This window comes from Scomber japonicus, chromosome 5, assembly GCF_027409825.1.
Source record: "Scomber japonicus isolate fScoJap1 chromosome 5, fScoJap1.pri, whole genome shotgun sequence".
NCBI classification, from domain to species: Eukaryota; Metazoa; Chordata; class Actinopteri; order Scombriformes; family Scombridae; genus Scomber; species Scomber japonicus.
Genome location: NC_070582.1, coordinates 7,276,148 through 7,302,127, shown reverse-complemented (window position 1 = coordinate 7,302,127; position 25,980 = coordinate 7,276,148). Strand labels below are relative to the sequence as shown.

The window sequence follows — 25,980 nt, the reverse complement described above, 5'->3', positions numbered from 1 at the left end:
TGACTGAATTACAATCAGATCTATGTATTTGTGGTTTAATATTGTGTTTCTTGTCAGTGGAATATTAACATATGAATTAGGAATAACCTAAAAAAAAGGCCTGAGAAAAAGTAAACCTTAAGAAAAACACTGATAAAATAAACACATCATTGTCAGGGTTTGGACCATAATTGACCTTTAATTTTGACCTTTAACAGGGAAAAAAAGACATTGCATTGAAGCCATTTCATGGAAAAAAATATTTACAAGGAGGACTCAGTCCTCACAAACATGGACAGCACATTAGTTTAAAAAAATGAGGGGGGAGTAAAGAGATGGGAGTTAAGGATTTGAAGTACGTCTGAACCTTAAAAACATGATCTGATATCCAAACTATTAAGATAAATATATTTATAATATTTATATTATATTCACAGAATACCTTAAATATACAATGTCCATTGTGTATTCTATAAACAAATATAAATTACTTAGGCACACTTTTGTCTAAAACAATCATGGGAGCTGTTATCAAGGCCATCTTCTCACAGTTTGAACTGGGTTGACCTGTACTTTCACCAAGAGAAATGAGTTCAGTCTTGCATTGTTACGTCATCCGGAGCAGCTACACTTCAGCTAATCTCAGTACTTGTTGGCCAGCGGTTATGGGTCATAAAGTACACAACCATATTTTACAGCACAGACAAAGGTGTTGTCCCAACGTGATCTCTTGACCCCCTGCTCCGCCCCTCTTTGCAGTCTCCTCTTTGCTGATTCTTGTTCAAGTAGGCCTGGTGGAGCGTCCACCTTATTGCTTACACCTTTTCTCTCCTGCAGGATCAACAAGGAGGAGGGAGCAAAGGCAGCGGAGGGCAGGAGGTAGAGATGAGTTTGGGACGCAGCCAAGCAAGTGGGTGAAGCTGTAGACAAGTATGACGTTTATTCCCACACCTTTTTGTTTTTTGTTTTTTTTTAAGGTAGACAGTCAAATAAGGTTCAGAGACGACAAATAAGAGAGCAGCTACGATATCTACAAAGAATATACAGTACAAGTAAAATATACAGTGATGATACGGCCAACTAAACGCACGCAGAGGGGTGGAGGGGAGGAGTGGCCAGCCGGTATGGCCGGGCAGGGCTTACTATTTCTGTCAGTCTATAAGTCCGACTCGGGCATGTCCGGCATGTCGGCCATCAAGTAACCGATACCGTAACGGCCATTGGGTGCGGTGTCCGCATCAGGACCACCGCTGCCGCTCTGCTTGCGGTAGATGCTGTTGCCAGGCATCGGTGAGGGCGCTTCGCTGGGCGACTTGCCTTGAATCAGGCTGGTGTCGTCATCCTCCCCCGGCCGGGCGATCTCCTTGATGATGCGACCCTTCTTGTAGGAGACGGTGGAAAGGCCACTGGTGTTTTCATCAATAACATTGAAGTAGCGCAGGGCAAAGACCACAGGCACAGGCATGATGGCCATCACCACCAGGGAGATGCAGACTACGATGCCCCACGGAGGGAAACCTAGTTTCTGCTCTTTGGCCTGAAGGACACACACAAGGAAACAGATGAAAGGATGTTGGTGAGTAAATAACTGGTGTTAAATGCTGAAATGTCCTTTTTTAAATGTCCTTGTGCTCATAATTTAGAGTTCAGCTGGCCAGGAACGAAAGTGTTTAGCAGAGATGGACACATTTAATCCTGAGGACAATTTAGTTAGAAGGTAAAACCCAAACAATGTGTGAACATGAGCATATGTACTTCTCTCAAAGTTATTCATTTAATTTCATGTTCTTTAAACATTAAAAATGGTCAGATTGAGGTGAGGCAGCCAATCTTTGTGACAAAACACTGCAAGAAACTAAAATAAGACATTGTTGTCAATTAGCTGACAATTAGCAATTATCTATTTTATTTTATTGACAACCTATTAATTGAGTAAAATAAACAATCATCAGAAGTCTATCAGATAAAGAAATAATGATTAGTTGCAGCTACATCCTAACTACTACATTATTACATTACTATATGCAGGTAGTCTAGTAAAGAGGTAGATAACATGCACCAGACTTGAAGCAAAAATGACGGCCAATCATTCTGTTTACTAAATCCACCTCAGAGCGATGCTTTGGTCAGCTGCAGGTGAACCTAATTAGCTTTTTTGGTAAGCCTCACTGGTTAAATTAAAGACACCAATGCAGCGACCTTTGCTCCACTTACTGCAGCTTTTTGAATGTCTCTATTTTTCTCTTGATGTGATCAAAAAACATCTGCGACTTCCTGTTGATTGTCCGAGGGTTAAAAGACCCCTAAATGTGTTTATCTGTAAAAACTTTATCTACTACCTCATTTACTTTGAACCCTTTAATCTGCTTTTTAATTGTTCCAGGTTTAACAAGTAGGAGAACTTCCACTTCCATTGATTCCCGGTCCCGAGAGAGACCACCAGCCGGAGATGTTGACTCACCTCTTCCTGAATCCAGGCACTGTAGCTGGGCGGCGTCATAGTCAGCTGGATTAAGCTGGTGGCAAGGAGGACCAGCAGCAGGATGGGTGTGATGTACTTCCACATGTAGTAGTAGAAACGGTACGGCGTAAAGCCAAGCATGTCCTTCAGGTCTTCAAAGAATCTGAGAGAGTCGGGGGGGTGAAAACAGAGCGACACAGCAGGAGGTAAGATCAGATGTATGTGGTAAAGAATTCATAATAGTTTTTATTTCTGCTTCATTAACCTGATGGCCATTATTTGTTGTTTAAAGTATGGTTTAAATATAACATCTCAACATTTTATCTGCATTGTGGCATTGGGGTTACAATATTTGCATCAACCTAAAGCATTCATACATTCTTAATAAATAATACATGTGCATGATGCAACATGTAGGAGTGATTAAATGACTCTTTAAGGTTATTGTCTTCACACCAGGTAGAAATACAGCTTTATTTCTTCTTTTGTGAAAAAATATCAATTATATATGTAATGCTTGACAAAAATATTTGAGGTATTTGAGACAAAACGCAAATGCAAAATGATAATGCTATGGCTGCAGTTTTTGTCTTTTTTTGTAACAAAATAATCAAAATATATGTCAAAATACTATTTTTTTCGGTTGTATGACTCAATTTCCTGTATAAGCTTGATTTATTTTTGTTTTTCCAGTCAGCTTAAAGCCTTAATAATCAATTTAAAGGCACAAGTACTCATAATTTAATAATGTTTACAAGTTATAAGTGGTAACTCATAAGAAGTTGAGACAATATGCAGATGATGCTGTGTTCTTACTTGTCAATCCCATAGACCCAAGCGACGGCCACATTCTCCAGTATGACCACTATGAGCAGAGGCAAAGTAGCCGAATAGTCGTCGAACATGGCCACAAAGTAGTTCCCTGAGCGCTGGACAAACAGGAGACCAATAGCGAAGGCCAACACACAGCATCCCACTGCAGGAGAGGAGCAGGCGGTTGGTTAGTAACTGAATGTCAGGATTTGTTTCATTTAAGGACGGGTTCACAGTTTTACAAGTCTGTCTTAAAATGACAGTTATGTACCTCAAATAAGGCTTCAGTAGTCTGAGTTAGTCATATCAAATGGATATCTGACACATTTATAGTAGCTTTGGCATCAAATTCGCTTTTCATGTTTCCCTGTTGAGCTGTGGTGGAAGTATAGTAACAAAAACTGTAACTTGGAAAGAGATCTACTTGATTGGACTCATTTGGACGATTGTGGATTTTTACTCCCCCATCACTTATATTGTGAGTGCATTATGAAGAGCTCTTCTAATGGTCTGTATGAACAGGAGGAATGATTACAAAGAGAAAAAACTGGTTAAATATTAATTTGGTTATCTGCCTATTGCAAACAATGACAGAATATGGTTCAGTGACTGTCACATCCAGTGTTGGATAATAGATATTGCATTGCTATATCATTTCCTCTATGATTCCTAAATACAGCGGGTAAGATGCTTCTTCTATAGTGTCCTATGATTTATGAATTATTTTCCACTTAAGCATAAATCTCAGTAAAGGACATAAAGTGAACTAAAACTGAGAATGTTTAAGTGGAGCAGAACCTATTGAAAAGCATCCAAAGACCAGCAGGATGAACAGCATGCTCCTTGTTGTGGCAGCGACTGAGCCATGAGTGTCATTAATCAAATCTGTTATGTGGTTGCTTCTGGTCCAACTTGTCTGTAATCATTTTATGGCACATTTCTTTTCATTCACTCCCCCCTCTCTCTGGGAATAACACCCATTTGGGGACTTTTTGGGGGAATTTTACCCCACTCACCTTGAGTCAGACAAGCTAATTTATGTGTTTTTTAAAATTCCTCTATGCAAAGGTATATTGACTGTCTTCACTTCTGTTCAGAAATGTGTTAGGTAGAAAAAGAAAAAAGTAGAAACATACTCACTCCATAATAGTAAAGGTTTAACACTTTCTACTGGCATCACAATACTATAACATTAAACTGTCTCTTTAAAGGAATATGCATTTATTGTATTCATGGCAGTGCTGGAAGTGGATCAGAAGTTCAATGTGCTATGACATCATTTCTATGTTAATTAGCAACTTTTTAAATATGTACCTGTGTAAATTAAGCAACCCATTTATCTCTGGAGAAGTTAAACAGTCTATTTCGTAATCAACATCCAGGGATTAAACTAAACTAACCTCAATATCCAACAGAAAGGTCTGCAGGAGATTGTTTTTGCAGTCCTACCCCCACCCACTTTTGCAAGATTTCTTAACATCACTCTCTACGCATTTTGTTCCCAAAATAATTTATTGGGACCTCTGTGGCTCATGTGATCCCAGTCCTTTCACAGAACTGACCTACTTTATATTAAAATGCAAACTAGTTACTAACTTCCAGGAGTTTAAGGTTCAACCTGTTGCTTTTAATGTCTCTCTAACCTGTAAGAAACTCCTTGCGGACTTTGAAAGTGTCTATCAGTGGAGTGAGGATGCCCTCGATGGTGCCGAACATGCTGCCCAGGCCGAGGTTCACCAACATGAGGAAGAACATGACAGACCAGAAGGGCGAGGCTGGGAAGTGGGTCATGGCCTCTGTGAAGGCAATGAAGGCCAAGCCGGTGCCCTGGACCGCCTGGTGGGAGGAGAGAAAAAGAAGAAGAGCTTAAAAAATGAGTGAATAACCAAAATTTCCTGAGCTGAGATGAGAACTAGGCCTTTATTTGAGTCAATCTACTTTTAGAGATTATGAGCCATCACTTCTAATTCCCAAATCATGCAGTAAAATTAAAAAACTCAACAATTCTGTCTGTTTCACATTAAAACCCTCAAACTCAGCAGTTCAGGAGTAATCCACAAAGCTAAGTACTAGAGTGGCATGATAAATATAAGGCTATCACTAGCAGCTGGATAGCTTAGATTACCATGACAGTAAAACCCTGGAAATAGTAATAATATTTTTTAGATTTTTTTGAACGTACCTTATTGAGCTCGGCCTCAATGGTGCAGGGTTCCAGCCCCAGTTTTTGGTAATCGTCCTCCTTCACCCTTTTGATGATCTCTGTCATCAGAGTGTAGTCCTCAGCGCTAACTTGACTGACCTGAGAGAGGTTTATGTGGTGGGGGATCAGGCTCTCTTCAATGCCATTCCCCAATAAATCCACAATCTTGTTGGTGTTCCTAAGAAGAATGGACAGAAATTATATATTAGATTAACTTTAATACATTTTGGACATTTTGGAAGTAGTAAAGTAGTCTAAACAATACCATTGGACCAAATTTAGCAAGTGCTTTATTCTCTACCTTCTCTCATTTTCAGCTCTAAGTAAAGAATAAAAACTACTTGATGGTCTACAGCAGGGGTGTCAAACTCATTTTCATTCAAGGGCCACATACAGCCCAATTTGATCTCATGTGGGCCGGATCATTAAAAGAAAGGAAGGACGGAAGAAAAGAAGGAGGAGAAGGAAGAGAATACAGGAAGGAAAGATGGAAGGAAGGAAAGATGGAAGGAAGAAAGGGAGGAAGGAAGAGAAGACAAGAAGTAAGGAATGAAGGAATGAAGGAAGGGAAGACAGATGAACGGAAAGAAGGAAGGAAGGATGGAAGAGAAGACAGGGACGAAGAAAGGTAGGAAGGATAGACTGAAGGAAGGAAGGAATAAGAAGACAAGGAGGAAGGGAGGAAGAAAGGTAGGAAGGACAGACGGAAGGAAGGGAAAGAGGAAGAAGGAAACTGTGCGGGATTGGACCTCTCGATGGGCTGGTTTTGGCCCACGGGCCGCATGTTTGACACCCCTGGTCTACAGGAAACACAGTTGCTGTCTGAACCCTAACCCTAAATGTAAGAGGAAGCTTGTACTCACAATATGACACATTTGCTGTTCATGATGTTGGCTTTGAAGCCGAGCACAGCAAACACCACCAAGGTGGCCAGTACGGAGGTGAAGAAATTGATAAAAGACACCAAAACGGCATCGAAGTGGCAGTTGTTGTCCCGCTTGTTATAGCTGGAGAAGGCGATGACGCCTCCGAAGCCGAGGCCCAGGGCGAAGAAGACCTGCGTGGCCGCCTCTCGCCACACCTTGGCCTCCAACATGATCTCCAGCTGCAAACAGATGTGTTTCAGGTCAGTAAAACAGTCTCCATGTGTGGATCATGACTGAAGATATACTACTAATATACACAGGATATATCAGAAAATACAAGTAAGTGGACTTTTTTTTGGATTTTTATGTCATTCTGATTTTTTATTGTATTTTTAACATTGTAAATTTAATGCTATGAGGTTTTGGACTGTTTGATAAAATAAGCAATTTGAAGATGACATGGCTGGCTTTCAAAAACATTTGATGTACATTTTGACAATTTTATAGACACTGATTGATTTATTGATGATTTAAAAATCCTTTACTTTTTTGCAATAAGATAAATAAAAGGTCAAAATTTTGGCATGTCTACCTATTATTATCATTATTATCATTAGTATTATTAGTATTATTAAATATTAATAAACAGTGAATATTTATTTTTAGGAAAAACTTTTGGGTAACACTTTAAGTCCTCCTACAGTAATCATAAGCACTAGCTACCATTTAAGAAATGTTTTAATAACATACTGTAATGTAGTATGAAGATATATTTGTCGCATTTCTGTTATTTGTATTAATTATATTTCTGTGTTTCACTATATTATCATTCATTAATCTGCTCTGAACCAATGTGCCCAAAGGAGGGGTTATAATTCTTAATACATTAATAAACATCTATATCTTTTGACAACTACATTATGTGTGTTAAGAGCCATTTATTAACAGTTTCTATACAGTTTATATGCTTCACATTATCTAATTTCTGTTTCTGTGCAGATTCTCAGCCGACTGACAGCTGGTATCTTGACAATTTCCAAGTGGTAATTTTCTATCTTGCAGGTCTCGACCTGCTCCGAACACAAAGCAGAACACACACACAGGCAGCAGGACTTTGATGTCCGCAGGTACAAGGTGGAAGATGGAGGCAGAACGTGTGTTTTGAAGTCGTAAGATGTCAGCCGACGAGACAGAGCAGACACCAGAGACAGACTCTGCTGTGAATGAGCGTCTTCGGCTGGTTAGTTACATAAAGCCTCAGTAACTCCTGTTTCCATGGTGAGCGAGGCTGCTGCCGACATGATTCCACGGCCAGAGAAGCCATTGGCCTGTTGCTGCTCGGAAGTCAGCCTATTACAGCGCAGATTCATTTTTTTTGAGTTTAGACACCTTTTTTTTTCTTTTTTTAAACAGCTAATGGATTCAGCTCACCAGTGGCTGTGTGATAAGTACATAATGTGCATTCAAGAGAATTTCTACAGTACATTTCTGACAGATACTGCTCAGTCAAGTAAAGCTGAAACAACGAATCGATACGTTTATTGACAGAAATTAAGCATTCTGGTCAGTCTAAAGCTATTTTTTCCATACATAATAATAAACTTAATGTTTTGGACTGATAAAACAGGACATTTGGAGGCATCACCTTGAGCATTCTTCACTATTTTCTAACATTTTATGAACAGAATCATCAAATTGATAAAGAAAATAATCTTTTCACAATCAAGATATGTCAAGATATGTTTCCTTGTTGCTGGTGCAGTTTGACTCCAAGCAGCATCAAAGCTCTAAATTTCTACTTAAACCAGATCAAACAGAGAAGCGCTGACTTGAAATGTGCAGTACTGTACCTTGGGGGTGAACATGTGTCGAATCCCGTCCACGGAGCCCTTCAGGAGCAAAGCGCGAACCAGGAAGCAAATCAACACGACGTACGGGAACAAGGAGCTGAAGTACATCACCTGCAAGTAAAACAGATCATCTTTATTTACTACTAACAAGAAACCATCAGGAAGAGTTAGAGAAGATGCTTAAATCATGATAACTTAGAGCATTAAGAACAAAATGTGTTTCTGATGATCATACAATGCTAAAAATGAAACATGCATTCAGATGAGGGTTTTTTTGTTGATGCTGTTTGACCGAGTTTCAACATAAGTCAGATTGTGGTTTACTATATCCAGCACAGACTTAAGAAGACCGCTTTTGATTTCCTAAGTCTCGTTCACGGAGACATATTATTGGTTTCTAGATTACTGTGTAGAGTTGAAACATTATGGTTATGAGATAAAGTTAACTGCTGTTCAGTTCCTGTCTGAAAAACAATGCTTGTCAGATAAAAGTGTGTAAAGAAAAAAAAAAAGGAGCATCATCTTCCTGTCTGCCTATCTGTGCAGTTTTGATCATGATCATTTTAGAGGAAATGTGCAGAAAAGTAGAAAGCTGAGCAGATCTGTCTAATGCTGTTATAAGTGAGAGTGAGTTTTTTCATTTCCACTTTAATATATTGGTTAAGGATCAAGTTTGCAGCTGAGAGGCAACTTTAGGAAACATTTTAAGCATTTTCATTCTTCCTGACTGTTAAAATGACTAAACATGTTAAAGTAGTGATGACTGTTAAGGTGCCATGAAAGTTGTGTAACCATTATCTTGCAGGAAACTATGCCAGGACTGGTAGCTGCTGGGGCCTGAGCAAGAGCCTTTGTCCCATTATAACGCTAATCAGACGGTGGGCCTCTCGTCTTTTTTTTTTTTTGTTCAACACTACACATCATTAACTGGAGGCCTTCTTCTTGTAGACAAGGTGGCAGTTAGAGAGTAAGAGCTGTACTTGAAGGCCTGAGTCAGCCGCTATGCTGTGACATGTGGGTTTGCAGGATTGGCAGCGGGGTGTGTACGCAGCCACAGGGGAACAGCTTGTGGTTGAGTCATGAGCAAAGTTGGTGATTCAGAGGCGTCTCTTACATGGTGGTCTTTATGTGGCTTTAAAAAGAGACAGCGTAATGTCTCATCCAAGAAGAGAGAGAAAGGGATAATTCACCCTGAAGCAGAGTCATTCATGTTTGGTGATTCAATCAAGGTTTGTAAAATTTAATGATTTTCTTCCAGTATTTGAAAAAAGACTTCTAACCTGTGATTCACATAAACACAAATTATCTTTTGTCATTTTTATATTATGCTTAAGATTGTAGTTTCACCTTCACAGACACTCAGACTGGGGATGTCCCTGCTTTGTATTGAAAACACAGTTCTTGCATTTAATATCAAAGAGATGAAATTGAAACTGATTTAAAGCTTGATCTCTAACAACAGCAGCAGCATAGGCACAAAGTTATAAAATAGTAAAACTACAGTATATATAACTTACCATTGTATAGAATTTAGTTTTTGCAAGTTTTGTCGTAAATAAACTGTGATATTGTCAAAAGTCTTAATTCAAATAAGATTTCCTTTTCTCTCTTTTATGGTCCTGGATGTCGTTACGAGCCCTCTTCTGATTGAATCTCCCAGTCGTGACCTCGGTCAACGCTCAGCCAGCTATTGTTTTTAGTGAGGAACAGATATCTGGTGCTTTGCAATCTCAGTCTAATCAGAAAGGAACTGTCAGGGCAGGTAAGATGTGCTTTCTGCGAAGGTCATGTTCTGAGTTATCTTTATTTTAACTGATAGCCTAATAAAAGTTTGGTTTTTCTATCATGACATAAGAGATTCCTTATACTTTTTTTTTTTGGCTACTTTCCATGAATTTCACTTCTTATTATACCAAATTCATGACAACTCCTCTCTCTCTCCCACATATTTTTCTTTCTTTTGCCACACTCTTGACAATCAAGCCAAGCCAAAAGAGCGCGTATAACCATGGTAACCAAAATGGTCTGATCCCTTTCACGCCCACCCACACACACAAATGGGAGAAATGCAGATCGCAGTAGGGATATTCCTTGGAAAAAAGGCTTTTGTGAACATGGGTGGAGAGAGGGCATTAATATTCTTTTGTGCTGCACAGTGCTGATTAAACTTCAAAGACACTTCGAGCTGGCCCCCTTTCGAGGGAAAGTTTGTGCCCATTTCTACGATGGCCAACTTTAACAAAAAAAAAAAAAAAAAAAAAAAAAGGCCATCCAGACACACCAGGTAATTGGAGGGCAACCATCTGTCTCAAACTGTACAATTAACTGGTGGCTTGGGTGGTTTCTGTTTAGCCATTCAAAAAAAGTATGAGTTATTTCTTCTTTTTTTATATATATAAACAATTATATCTTTCTTTTTAGCAAATCATTGTATTTTCCTGATAGCAACATAAGGACTTGAATGTCATCTGTGCCAGTATTCGCCTCTGATAGTGTGGCAGCAGTGATAGTGATTGTGACAACGATTGTGGTTATCAGTGACATTTCTTCTCAGACAGCAAGATGTGGCACACAGGGGAAATGAGACTGCAAGTCACTGTGGCACAGACCTAGATTAAAGGGTCCCTGTTGTTAAAGGCATCCATCTTGTTTTGTCTTCGGCGGTTGTGGTAAAAGCGGCACAAAAGACGAGAGCTCAGTGGATTCAAGCAAACAGCACACAGCTGTTTTGGATACTCGACTTGAGCTTAAGGACAATGTATGAATCACAGGTGGGGAAAGTAAGCCACATTTCCCACACCATTACAAGGTATTACAGTCAGATAATAAGAGTTGTTACTTCCTGCAAAGATGCAACTCGACAGTTTTCACCTCGGACGCTGAGTGAAGTCATTTTTAATTCTAATTAACCTGTCAATACAACATTACAACATCACCTTTTAAGCTAATATGCTGAACTACTAGCAGTTAGAGTCATGTTTATGTCCACATAGTGAATGTAAGGTTCTCTTTTAGCTCTGATTTTGGTCACTACCAACTACTAAGGGAAATATGTGGCTCCTTAGCTGCTAAATGCTCCACTATGTTTACCAGCTAGTCCCTTACTATATTTGTTTGCCATTTGATGCTGAGCAGGTAGTGTGAAGTGGATTTTTAAGAGCTTTATCTCTAAAAATTGTACTATGAGAGAGCTTACAGTGAACCAAAACAGTACAGTTACACCGGGACAGCTAAACAATGAGCTGAAAGTCGCTATAAAGCCGAGTCGGGTGATATGCAGCATATACATGATGACTGAAATATCCTGTGTTAATTTTGACCCTACAGTGTAGGGCAGTGAGGCCTTGGATGGGAAGTGAGGATAATAACAAATAGCTTCAGCATCAAAGCTTAGGCTACTCTTGGAAGATTAAAGTTCGAATTTTTCCAATTAGCACAGGCTTGACTCTGACCTCGGGAGTACACTGGCTAATGCTTGTCATATGGTATTATGCGAAAGTGTGGAATGATAAGGATTCCCTGTAAAACAAAAAGGAGCGGGGAGAGTTTGCAAGCAGACGCCAACCTTTAGCCAGTGGGCTAATCCTTCCGGATGCTAGTCACGCTACTGTCAGCTTTGCTAAACTAAGCTAAAGTAATCTGAGCCAGAAATCCCACAATGTCACATGAGCTCCCGGGATCATATCTGAGACTGTATCATTAGGAAAAAAATCACATTACAGTGTTGACTTATCAGTGTCTTTAGACCAAGCATTCATACAGCTGGCACTCTGTTGGCCTGCATCTTAAAGTGAGCTAATTATGTGTGAGAGGATTTTCCAAAAACACTTGGCAAGTAAAGACCTTTTGTTTCTGTCACAGTTCCCCATTTTTTCAGGGTACAACTGTTACATTTGAGTATCTATTTCAGCCAAGCTGCCAGGATTACAGGGCAACTAGAGTATTGTAAGACAATTGACTCTGTTTTCTTCCTCTCATGAAACTCCTCCTTCTCTGCCTCATTTCAAAATATCTTTTTTTTTACCAATTTATGTCAACAATTTGTAATATATACTGGGGTGCAAGAGCAAGGGCTGGAGGAAACTACTGAGGGGACTTAGGGGGGTTTCAGACCTTCATTTTCTTAGTCTGGTTGAATCGGACTCTGGTGCAAATCAAAACAGTACTGAGTCTCTTGGAGCATGTGGTCTTGGGTATGTCATAAAAGTGTTATGAGGCAGGTTTATCAGTGGTGGGAAAATGATCCAACCCAACTACGAAGCGTACTCTGCAAGTAAAACCCTAACCCTAACCCTCCCATAGACAAAAGTGCTTTGAATACTTGGATGCAGATGAAAGAAAGTTGTTAGAAACCAGCCAGACATGAATCGAGATTCGACACGGACTAGTGCAACTAATTAACGTTTTTCCTGTGTTTAAGGGTTTGTTCCCCGTCCAGAGACACCTGACCGATGAGCAGAGTGAATATTCTCACATGATTTGAAGTGATACATTTTGGGTTGCTTGTTTTTTTTTCTCTGTGTGAAAAGAAACTGATCCAAGATGGAAAACACTCATCCACTGATCCACTTGAACAAAATTCTTATTACCTTCCCAGAAGACTGGATTCCCTTGATCATGGCGAGGCACACCATGGACCAGGCAGCCAACAGGCACACTGTCATCTTCCAGTTGAGTCCGCCACCCTCAGCGATGCTGTTAGAGATGTTCAGGGCCTCGCGGTACCAATAGTAGGTGGTGGCCGAGCTCTTGTCACACTCTGGCACCACATCTGTGAACGAACCGATGTTATAAGTATCTAGTAGTGTCTTGGTTTATAGAACAAACAGGATCCAAGCCTTTCATTTAAAGTTTAACAGTAGACAGATCCAAAGACTTGATCCATGAATCGGGTCTCTATATGTGCCGTAATGTGTTCGTATCTTACATGTGGTGGTCTTGTTCTTGATGAGCGGACACTCATGCCATGGCAGAGGTTGCTGAAAGGACTGGGAGAAGTAGAAGAGACTCCAGCTGATGATGACATTGTAGTAGAGAGCCACAAAGAAGCACACCTACAGGTAAGAGAGCCAAGTTAATTACAGACACAAAAAAATATACCAAAACACAGAATTATATCTCAATGCCTTTCATACTTGATTTCTCTCATGTTATATTTTCTGACTTTTTTCTTGGCGAGGTGTTGCAAAGAAGCTTTTAATACTGAAAAACAACACCTTACTCACTTAATATAAATGTCCATGAATGACCAATGTACATGTGGCTCCCAAAAACTTATCAGAAAACGTTTAAATTCAATTGTAGGGTTAATATTGCAGTTTTAAAATTATCCCATAGAGGGCGCTAGGAGCCTGCAGGAAGGGTCAATGTATTAGAAGGAGAAATTAAAACAAGCAGCGTCCAGTTTACAAGCTAACTACAATGAGAAGAATATGTTTTATTGCTTAAAAGTTGGTGCTTAAGTTATTCAGGATAGAGGTATCATGCTTCGCTATTTTATTGTTTACAAAACGATAACGGAGAACGAGAATTTGATGTGTTTTAATTCTCCTAATGCACTTTTTTTTCTATGCTAGCTGAAACCAGACATGGCTCATATTCATTTCATTTTCATGACTGTAAATCTCATTTTGTGAAATCACCAATAGTCATTCCTATAATATTGTCATAATATTGATCGCCCCCTGGTGGCTGATTGCAGTCTAGGTCATAAGTCCCGCCCCCTCAATGTTAGTATATGGGACATGCTGAAAAAATAACAAAGATAATTTCTATCATTTCAGGGTTTTTTATCACGCTGATGTTTGTCCAATTGGCATTTTTTGTTTGTTTGTTTTTAAATAGTTATTTGACAATATAAAAAGGGGATGTGGTATCATAATTGTGCTGAAAAACAAACATATGACTCTGGCTTTAGCTGCACTTCACTGGCTCCCAGCGTCTTTTAGAATAGATTTTAAGATTCGTTTACTTGTTTTTAAAGCTCTGAATGGTTTTGGGACCGGCCTACCTCACAGACTCTCTGTCTTTCTATAATCCCTCACGTGATCTCACATCATCCACAGCTGGGTTTTTAAATATACACAATTACGCCCATAAGAAGAAAGGAGGCACAGTATTCTTTAATTATACTCCAAAATTATGGAATAGAAAGCTATAAGAGATGTGAGCTGTGTGAACATTTTTAAATTACAGATGAAAACATATTTATTTAATTTGGCTTTTAATTAAACTTATTTTTACTGAATGTCTTTTTTTTAATAGTCAAATTTACTAAACTTTACTTTCTCTTTTTTTATTCTGTTTTATTTGATGTTGTATTATTGTATTTTTATCTGTAAAGCACTTTGAGCTACATGCCTTGTATGAAAGGTGCTCTATAAATAAAGTGTATTATTATTTTTAAGTTTATTATGATTGACAGCTATGACAGCGGCTCTCAAATCTCCAACAGCTTCTCTCTTTCTGTCTTTTTGGGTTTTTAATTTCTTACTCTGATGGTTCAATGTCTCTCTGTGGCTGTTGTGTGACTTTATCTCCTGAACAGGAAACAGCAAAGAGATCATAATAATGTGCTTCTTGTATTTTTCCTGGACAGTGAAGCTGTTGGAAAGTTACACTGAGCTAATGGACTCACATGAAAACAGTCTGACACATTTGGGATTGATCAACCTTTTAAATGAGTGTTTGTTCAGTCACCTGTGACTCATGAATGAGTGTGTGCAGCAAGTGTGGCTTTTTACTTGAGATGATTTCCTCATTCTTGTTTGTTTTGAAGCTGAGGTGTAAATTGAGTAATAAGCCTTAAGTCACAAGAATGAAGTAACACTAGAAGTAACTAGAGTAATAGCAGTGTTAGCATGTTAGCTTCGTAGGCTATTAGAGTAATAGGAGTGTTAGCATGTTAGCTTCGTAGGCTTTACATCTCACCTTGTTATACAGCTACAATATTTCAAGTTAATATCCATTTAAAGAAGTTTTCTAATGAGCTTTCACTTCTCAGTTGTCAAAGTAACAACATGGGGAGTATTTTTGGTGGTGCACAGTCCCACAAACACTTATCATTATTAATAGATCAAATCATGGTCGTTGCAATTTATCCAGTTTGAAGAATCTGAATTATCTGATAGCAGATTATGCAAAATTTTAATTACCGGTAATCCTTATTAAAGTAGGGAAGCTGCCTTCATGATTTATGCACCAAAACTATGCACACCTTTGTATGTGCTACATATAGATAAGAGTGTCTTAAGTCATATATTTGATACATTTATATTTTGTGATGTGAATCTACGCTTTTAGACCTGTGAATGTTTTGAATGTTTAGTCTTTCTGCTCAGCGCTGATCTATATCAGATTATAAACTTTGTGATACTTTATATATAACACAGCGGCTCCCGTCTAGGTCTCACAACGCGTAAATCATGTGACATGTTATCTGTTTTTGATGACGAGCTAAATCTGTTTTCACAATAGAACAATAGGCCTGTAACAAATGTGAAGTTAACTTAACATTTGAACCACTGCAGAGCTAAAATGAGCACTTCTTTATTTAGAAACAATATGTGTTAAATGTCTTTTAAAGAAGCAGCCTTTTCACCACTCAAGAGGGTTTTGTGTTTTGAAAGCAAATTGTTTTTATTGTCTCACCTTTCATATTTCATCATGTCGGGGACAATGATATAAAATGATGCAGTTTGTTGTGTCTGCTTGAATATAGGTTGCTATAATTCGACAAGTTATGCTATAATTTATGTAAGTATATTGTCTATGTGCCCCTTTTTAACCTCCCTGCATTTGAACATAAGAACACAATACAACTTAAACATCAGGAAGTAGAGATAAATAACAAACTAGTGTAAAATAACATGACACTGTGATTGGATTTCCTCCTCTCCTCTTCAATCTTTTCGCACCAGCTGCCACTGGTCTGAATTAACAAATGTTCACCACTGGGAAATGACTTATTTTGACTTCTCCGGAGTACTTTAGTTTCAGTTTTAGTCAGATTTTGGATGGACCAAATCCAAGGGCACTGATCTCTCCTTTCATCCAGCTGTTCTCCTCTGTCCTTTCATTATTATGATTATTGCCTCATTTTCTCATACAAGTTTACTGTAAGTGGCGGTTTTACAGTAAGGTCGAGTCCTCCACTGAAATGCATCTTTTAAATCTCGAGGAGCAAAACTCACCATCTGAGTCGTGCAGTAAAATAACCTTTGATTTGATATTATTGGTTAAAATTATCTTCCTTTGAAGTTATGATTCCTGTATAGCATTACATCTACATCAGCTAGCTATTGAGAATAACTACAATGAGAACCAGTTTAATAAATAAGCCGACGGGGTTGTAATTAGATAGTTATCGTTACCAGTGTGTTTGTACTGCAATTATTAGACTGTAAAGATGGCTTTGTGATTATTATGAATAGCAGCCCGTAACATTGTTTAACCAGCTTTAATTATACTAACCATAGTGTGATGTGTCGTAAGGCTATACTTGAAGATGGCTTACTAGCCTGAAACCTACATGTTTTTAAATGTCCTTCTTCTGATAATCATTTTCTACCCAATAATATACTATTCTTGATGCTTCTTTGTTTTCATAGCACTTTCAGTCTAACTAATCTAGACTACTGGAGGTGGCTGTTTCTTGGCTTAATCCAAGAGGTTTGTTGGTGTAGAAATGCAGGAAATTTGTTTCAAATTATATTTTTTTTTCTGGGAAGGACCCCCTGACCCTCCTGCTGATTATGTACCTTTCCAAGTTTGCTCTCCCATTTCAAAACACAACCAGGCGCCAATGCTGGTACTGTTTTCCATGGTGGATATATTATGAAAACAATACGATATCCCAAAAATATTATGATATTAAACCCTAAAATCTTATTTGATTCATACAGTAATACATTTATTCACTATTCTTTCACCCATGTGTTGTCCTATTTTCATACATCCACTACATCTTCTACTTCTACAGATGCAGGCCCAAGTGTCATACTCACCACACAGCTGGCGAAGCCGATGCCCCCGAGCCGAGGGCTGATGTAGTTCCACACCCCGATGCTGCCTCTGCGGATCCGCTGTCCCACGGCGAGCTCCAGGAAGAACAGCGGGATGCCAATCAATATCAGCAGGATGAGATAGGGCACCAGGTACGCTCCTGCCAGTCACAACAATACAGATGGCAAGTTAGACGAGGGTCAACAAAGGAGGGGAAACTGTGCTATCAGATAACTGTCAGGGGAGACTATTTCAGACAACCACGTGGGTTCAACACACACGGACACGCACACACACACATACACACACACACACACACACGCCAGAGTTTTAATCTGTCTATCTGCCACATGCTGCCACCAAAAAACACAGCAGCAGCATCCTAAACTTTGACTACAGTATACTTTTACCTAATGCCCCCCTGATGGTGACACATTTGTTGAAAAGCATGAAAACACACACACACACCAGCCTCGTGAGTCTGCTTCATTATCTCCCTTTTACACACACACACATGCACACGCACACACACACACACACACAAATTACTATATGCACATCTGCTGAGTTGTATCTCCATCTAATACGTCTCCTGTGGTGTTTGTGGTGCAATCAAATAATTCTGGAAACCAAGGATACTGAAGTCTAAAATTACCTAAATTACAGTGGGATTACTTTGCTGCACATTACAAGGATGGTATTCCTCTCTAGCATTAAGGTTTTAGGGTGAATGACTAACATTAAGACAGGCTGTAATAGTGTGGTGCAATAAAATACAGAGGGGGCACATCTCTTGTGACAGTGAGACTACCAGGCACATGATGGCTATAAGAGAACGAGAGAACCTAAAACCCTTTGTTCAGAGAAAATGGCCGGTGGTTAGATGTTCTCAGTGGCACCAAGATCGTTTTTTATTTCCTGTAACACATGTGAAGGCGGTGTGAAGATGAAATGAAAGTTCCTGTGTGAAGGTTTCAGGACCCTCAGTGGTGGAAATCTGCCAGAAAGCATTGCATCATTTAAAAAAAAAGGAAAAAGGCAGCTGCTCCGCTTTTAAAAACATACTTTTTTACTGTCGACTTTTGTTCCAACAACAGTGATGCTATGATGAAAATCCCTCTTTGTGACTTTTTTCCCCCCCTCACGGGCTAAACCACAACATCAAATGTTAACACTGGCGGGGCAGCATACTATAATGTTTGCTATGAATCATTGATGACAGCATCAAAACTTCCGTCATGTGTGTATTGTCTTTGGTTTCATCCCTGTTTCAACAGCGTTTATTGTTTCATCTGGCAGGACGTTCATTCAGATCCTTTCCTGAGCCCCGCTGTCCCCTCCCCAGGTTTGGGTTTGGATGGGAGTGGTCACAGACAGGACGTAAAGATGTGTGTGTGTGTGTGTGTGTGTGTGTGTGTAACTAGTTTCTAATATTAAATCATCTTATTCTAGTTCATTGAGTACACAGTTCATTCTGGGAAGAGGCTTTGACATCAGTCAGCATCAAAACCCCCGTCAGGTCTCCATTGTCTTTTCAAAACCCTCGACAGTCTCCCTTGGACATTCAAACACTTTGATGGCACTCTGAAAAAGCAAACAGCCTGATAAGAACGTATTTTGTCTCATCTTAAAATAGTTTTGCAGTCGACTTTATTTACAGTGCATGGACCTCAGGAAGAGTAGCTGTTGCCTGGGTAACAGCTAATGGGGATCCAAATAAACTAAACTAAACAGTGCACAAGGTAAATATGTGGTTTATCCTGTCTATGTCAGAATTTCCGTGTCTTTTTGGCCAATACATGTACAGTTAAAAGCAGCGTAGATGACTTCCTGTATCCTGTATAATATAGATTTCAGTCTTATTAATAATGCTGTTAGAGATTCATCATCATTGAAATGAACTTTTAAACAAAACAAACAATGTTGACAGGTTCCTGGTAAGATTTGTTATGAAGTTACGCAATCTGTGTCTTGACAGAGCATGTTTTGATGCTGCCCAAAAGTTCCAGGTGCAGGCTCAGGTGTTGAATGTTGGCATGTGTCCTTTAAAATGTACAAACTGCACCAACTCGTTTAACCCTTTCATGCGTGAATTATTAAAAGGTGTGTTTAAGTGTTTTCATTTCTCTTTAGGAATGCTACAACTTGCTGTGTTAAGCTCCATATTTTCTTTAGTGGGATACCTGTAGACCTGTTTTTATGTTTTTACTGGTTTGTTGCAGTTGCACATGTTTGCCTTTAATATTACCACCATGTACTCTTCCAACTCATCAAATTACACAAACCAACTGATTTACAACTAAAAAAAGTTAGTGCAGATGAAGTGGTAATTTATGGGATGATGCACTAGTGTCTACTGTGGTGGCTGAAGTGCAACTATACCATCAAAATCCATGTATTCATCTAATAAAACAGTTTTTGAATAGCTGTCCCCTGCAGTGACCACCACTATGCATGAAAGGGTTAAAGGGCACCAGAGCAAGATTTTAGCTAATCGGTTGGGCAAAGAAAGTTAGAAATATAGCATTAAACTAAGAAGTATGAGTTAAAAACTAAACAAAATGAGTTTAAAAATTAGCTAAATGCCAACATCAATATGCTAACAAGTCACCATGCTAACATGCAGGTTTAATGTTTACCCTCTTACTGTTTGGAGAGTGCCATTTGCCTTTGAGGGGATTTTTTTGGCAATTCTCCTTCATATTGTTCACATTGTTCAGTACTCATCATTACTGTGTGTGTTTTTTTATATATAAATAAACAAACAAACAAACTGTTGCAGGCTAATATTAGCTTATTATCACTGAACACAGTATAGCTGAGGCTGATGGGAATGTGATTGGTTCTGCAGAAGTATAGTGTAGTATCAATAGTTTTCATTCATACAGTAGGTTGCATTCAAATGAAGTCAAATGAATTTACAAATATGTGATTCAGTTTAATTCATTTGAATGCAACTTGGTTTTTGAGAAAGTGACCAGACATCTAATGAAAGCTTACCAGACATTTTTTGGCACTATTGTCATATTTCCATTGGTAAACCTCACCATAATTTTTAAGTAAAGGGTTTTACTACTTATAATTCATCTACTAATTGCCAACTATTTGAATAATTGAACATATCTGTTATATTTAAGTACAAAAACCATATATTTGCTGGCTCCAACTTCTTAGAACTCTGAATACGTCACACTAGGAAATTAATTGTACATTTTCACTTTGCATGTTTCATTACATCCTGACATTTTTATAAATAAAGCACTTACTAAATCAGTCGAGAATGTAATAACCAAATTAAGAGATATATATAATCAACTTTTTTTCTTATACAAAGGCACAGCAGCTGTCAGAGCACAAAGGACCCATCTGTGCTACTGACACAGCTGTAAAGGGAAATATATATAGCAGAGCAGATGAATACAATGACACATGTATAAACACAGCACATGATACAAACAGGTTCCTTGTGTGGGTGGATAAAAGATACAGATAAAGCTCACATTAAAAAAAAAACACTCATGCACGCACACACACTGAGAACCACACACACGCCAAAGTCCCAGATCTGCTGTTTTAATCTAATTACAGTTGAACACAGCAGGGTGACCAGAGCTCTTTAAAACAGGCCTGAAAACATGACAGGGTCAACAGAGAGTTCATTACTGGAGCTGAATCCAAGCTGATGAGACTCAACCTAACTTCACTTGTCTAACCTTGACTTTAACCTTTAGCACTGTGGCCCAAAAATCAGCTTTTTTCCCCCAATTGAGGACACAGCTGTCATCTCCAATTGGACAGGCTATCCTAAATCTTAAATTTGTCCTCAGAAATAGCCAATGACAGAAAACTCAATACAAGCAAATAAACACATCCAAGTCCACTCCAGCAACCTGCCAACTATGACTTCTTCAATGACAAGATATCACATTCACTGAACACTCCCCCTTATCTATTTCCCTTGAACTCTGTTAAACTGGTTATTGAAAGTAGACCTATTTTAATGTATTTTACTACATTAGTATTAACCCATGAGGTAAAGGGGTGGTTAAATGTGCACATTCAGCATGAATTAGTTACACGTAGCAGAACAGAAAAAGGGAGAGGTTGTCTTCACACTTGCAAGCTCCTGAAAGTTTTATCAATGCAATCTTTTGACCTACAAAGACAGGGCTTCACTAGTAGATCAAAATTAAAGATGCATACAGTACATGAGAAGGAGCAAAGTTTTGTCTATGTAGCTTGCTTTTTGTTCACATGAGAAGGAGGTGGGAATATTTGCAGAAAATCAGAGTGCATGCAGAGAAACTCTCCTTTTTCTTTATTTAACCATTGTTACCATAATCACTATGTTTTAGATTTCTACTAACTGACAAAACTTTCTGTTCATTTTTTCATCATCAGCAAATATCCTGAGAAACTGGATTTTGTGTATGTACCATTGAACTGGCCAATCCCACCTAGGATTAGAGCTACAACTAACAAGTCAGTTTCATAACTAATTCATCAATTTCTTTCTTGATGAGTCTTATGGTTTAGAAAATGTCCAATCACTCTTTCCCAAAGCCAACAGTCCATAACCTAAAGATATCTAGTTTATTATCATACATGACTACAGAAACTAGAAAATATTCACATTTAAGAGACATTTGATTATCAAAAAAGTTGGTAATTAAGTCACTATCCCTCAACTAATTAATTCATGGACTAATTACTGCAGCTCTACATTACACACAATAACAATACATAGTGTATAAACAAAGACTTCATATTTAAAAACTGCTGAATGATGTGGTTGAAATCTGATATCAACACATATCACACTATGATGTATGCAAAATAATCAAATTGAGGAAATGAATTGTGTTCCACTATTATACTTTACTGACAAGTCTTCCAATATATAAACTGTTAACACTTCATTTAATAGTGAATTATTGCTGTAAATGATATAAAATGATAAACAATATGACAATCACAACACACTGACTGTAAATGATCATATTGTATTATAGCTCAGCCCTCCTTGATACAGAACCACACACTATATAATACTGTATCATTATACTATGCTGTAGGATGTAATAATAATAACAAGTTGAGAGAAGAAGAGAAGAGATTGGTTTTAATTGTTTTATCTGTCTGTTCAACCTGTCTGAGACGGTTTCATTTAATCAGCTTTGTCAAAGCAGTCAATAGCTTTCCATAATCTCCAGGTGGGGGGGGGGGGGTGACACCTTATCACCTTCCCCGAGACGCACGCAACATTAAGAGTATAAACCTCTGCAGCATTGGTGTCAAAATCACAGAGAAGCTTGCACTCATTTCAGGGGCATTGTGGGTAATGTGGTTTGATTGCATGTGGGTTAGGTGTTGTTGTTATTATTAGACGCGAGCGCACTCAGAGCTGATTTCCTGTATGGTGACTGCCAGCCTGCAGAGCGATGTGCAGTGCTATATGTTTAGGAAATGTTGCAGACAGCGCAGGGGCAGACACAGACGGTCACGTGACTCTCATGTCGATGAAGGTGAAGTGAGCCGTCTGGTTTGGACAGACGGGTAGATAATAGGAGGAACCCTGTTTCTCTATACACAGGTACAGTAGTATTGAACCAACTGCACTCATCACTAATATGATAACATGATGCAATAGTTGATTTACATTTCAAAGCGAGAGAGTCAAAGTGGAACCAGATGAGACTTTTTGAAGTAGCTGATCTTTGAATGTTTCTTAAAAAATGTATTTCATAACATCATTTCTGACATATATAGAAGTATTCAAGAGACACAGGACTATATATTGTGTCTCATTTGAGATATTTTAATATAATCTGTGACTTTGACTTTCACATTCTTTCTCCCCAAACATTGTAAATGACAAATAAACGCTTTACAGAGCTAGAAATAAAGAAAAAGAGGAAGACTATACTACTGTGGAACTCTGCTATTCCTGTGTTTTTGTATATATTAAAGAAACCTCTGAAACCATCCAGCTCGATACCTCCACACAGTCACAGAAGCAAATCACATGAAAGGGTTCTTTAGTCCCATATTTTCCCTTTTTTAGTAACGTATGCAGACTTTGGCGTTCTCAGAAACTACAAGTAGAGCTGTCTTCTTCTCTTTTTTAACCCTTAAACAGGCACCAGGAGATACAGACTCCTTAACACTGTTGGAGCATGATTAGTTAAGGTGCCTTAAATTGGTAGAATTGAAGCTTGTTTGTAGGTTTTTTACTTTGATATAAATGATAAAACATCAGTTTAGAAACTAGTATGTGTGATATTAATGATTAAGAGAAAGCAAGAATGTATCACTTATCTCTATTAGATAAAATATGAATTTGTTTTTTACCATTATGACCGTTTTTATACCTTAATATGGAACAATGTATTGTGGAAATGTTTTATTTTAGGTGCAATTAAGATAACTAGTAACCTCTAATTATGTTTTTTACATCTCATTTTACACTCCTGCCTGTTTAAGGGTTAAATCTCTCGTCTACATTCTCCGAAACTACAAGTATAGCCGTCTTCTTCTTCTCTTTTTTTAAATCTCTTTTTCATTGTTTCATCCCAGCTCCCAACCGTGAGTCTGACATCCTGATTGAAATCCTTTGTTTTTCATCTTATTTGGTGTTTTTTTTAATGCAAATGACAATCAAGCACAGACTCATGATATTTTAAGCTTGCTTGGTTTGACAAATACCTGCATGTTCCTTTTAATGTCACTGATTTTCTTATTTATGGAGTCTATTCTTCTGGTTTTACTTTAAAGGATAACTCATTGCAACACACAGGTTACTGATTTGTGTCATTTCTGGTCATAATTTCAACTGTGGCAATAATGACATTAGATTCATCAAGTCTATTTCTGAGAGCTTGGAAATGGTGACATCGCTAAAAATAAAGTCCAACAGGGCAATTAATGAGCAGTGAGATGATCAGATAGGTTTCAAACAAACCTCCAGATTGGTCAAATATATTTAGAAGGATAAAGGGAAGGGTAAAAAAAAGGAGCCAGACTGTGTTTTAAATATCAATCACAGCTTCAAGGCAACTCGGTTCAAACTTGTACCTAGCATACTTGCCTCAGTGGTGCGAATAATGTTTTCCTGTGCAATTATGAGTTATTAGCAACATTTCAGGTGTGCTCTCATTCAGTTTTATGTCCAAATAAAGTAGCTGAGGTAATCTGACAAAGTTACTGCTCATCCTTATTGCCCAATGGGAATTCCTTGGAGCAATGTCAGCAATCACAGTTTTATTATAACTGAAGGAAACAATGGAAAACTACTAGTATACTTTATATGTTCTTATTGTCCTATGACTATGTCTTATGACTATCATTATATTCACATTTTAAAGGTGCCAGCTGACGTAGCTACTTTCAAACAGTAAAAGAGGAGAGCTGATGGTGACTCACCCCCTCCGTTCTTCTGACACAGGTATGGGAACCTCCAGACGTTGCCCAGGCCTACAGAGAAGCCCACCTGAGCCAGGATGTACTGGATCTTGTTGTTCCAGGCCGGGCGCTCCTCCTCCTCACCATCCGAACCCCCTTCCTCCACGTCGCACTCTTTCCCCTCACCTTCATGGTTGTTGACGATCAGCGAGCTCTTCTTGAAGGAATCGTCGCAGGCGTCCTCGTTGGAAAGCAGGTCTTTGACTGACTCTGTGACATCGTCGTCAAGCTCTCTCTTGACGGCCTTGCTGTTTTTGGGCATTTGATAAAGCAAACAAGGTCGAGGGGTGGAACGTCTTTTAGGTTGGCGGGCTGGAAGGGCAGGGCCGGCGTCTTTGAAAAGTTTTTTTGAGCTTTGACTACTGTGCAAATGTGCGAGTTTTGAAGGTGTTTGGGTTCAAGGGTCCGTTGGGATTTGAAACAGTTTATAGAGGTTGAGTGATCAGGAAGTTATTTCTTCATTATCACCAAATGTCTGTGGGACAAAAAGGGAAATATTCATGTCAGTAAACAGCACATAAAAGTGAAACGGGGTCATTTTTTATTGAGAAGATTAATATGATGAGTTGTTGCTAAGAGGGCTGTCATCAGTTTGCATTTAGCATCTTCAGCCTTTAATTTCCTGTCATAAGTTTCTGTCTGACTGGTTTTACTCTGACTTAACTTTACATAAACAAATCTTGCTAACTTTAGGAAATGATGAAAGGAATTGGCTTTTTGTGACAACAGAAACAGAAATCAAAAAGGCAAACTCCAACCTCCTTACACAAGACAAGAAAACTGCTAAAACTACAAACAGTAAATGAACAACAAGCACTTTTTTTCTATTTCTGTCTGATTGTAATCGGTTTAATTCAGGTTATTCTAAAAAAAAAAAAAAAAAAAAAAAGTCACATTTTTTTTATCCCTCCTCTCCTCTCCTCTCCTCTCCTCTCCTCTCCCCCCACCCCATTTTATCTGACTGGAAACAAGTCCATAAATAGAGTATAATGGTTTATCCTGGGGATGTAGGTTTAATTCTCACATGGAAGTCACATGGTGGGGAGCATGCTGCAGAAAAATCAATGAATGGAGATCATTTTGTTATAAGTCCTTGTTGTGGGTTGGGTATGTAAGGGGAACTATAATTAGCCTGGTTGTGGACAGTGACTGGAGACACTGACAGGTAGAGAGGAATGAAGAATATCACGTTTCAAGTCTTCTGAATAATTGAAAGGGAGGAGGCCATTTGCATACAAACCCAAACAGTCTTTTTTTTTTTTTTTTTTTTCTCCGCAGCTCTCCGGCATGGGGAAAGCCCTTAAATATTAAAGCGTGTCAACTTTCAAAGATGGACATATAAAC

General features: G+C 38.6%; 1 protein-coding gene across 1 annotated transcript; it reads right to left on the bottom strand.

Moving 5' to 3' along the window:
* Positions 1–427: 427 nt before the first annotated feature.
* On the bottom strand, positions 428–24,898 carry slc6a15 (solute carrier family 6 member 15). Its single transcript, XM_053318687.1, has 11 exons — positions 24,598–24,898; positions 17,178–17,335; positions 13,100–13,226; positions 12,762–12,943; positions 8,173–8,283; positions 6,320–6,561; positions 5,436–5,634; positions 4,897–5,089; positions 3,257–3,416; positions 2,441–2,603; positions 428–1,516 (listed from the first exon to the last, which is right to left on the bottom strand). Exons 1-11 carry the CDS (start codon positions 24,896–24,898, stop codon positions 1,136–1,138), a joined length of 2,217 nt encoding a protein of 738 aa, XP_053174662.1. The 3' UTR covers positions 428–1,135.
* Positions 24,899–25,980: the final 1,082 nt, after the last annotated feature.

Excerpts from the sequence above, each read along its gene's own strand:
- slc6a15 (XM_053318687.1), bottom strand. The coding sequence starts at position 24,898 with ATGCCCAAAAACAGCAAGGCCGTCAAGAGAGAGCTTGACGACGATGTC. Across the intron at positions 17,336-24,597 it reads GTGTCAGAAGAACGGAGGGG|GAGCGTACCTGGTGCCCTAT; the intron begins GTGAGTCACCAT and ends TGTGACTGGCAG. Across the intron at positions 3,417-4,896 it reads CCGCAAGGAGTTTCTTACAG|TGGGATGCTGTGTGTTGGCC; the intron begins GTTAGAGAGACA and ends CCTCTCCTGCAG.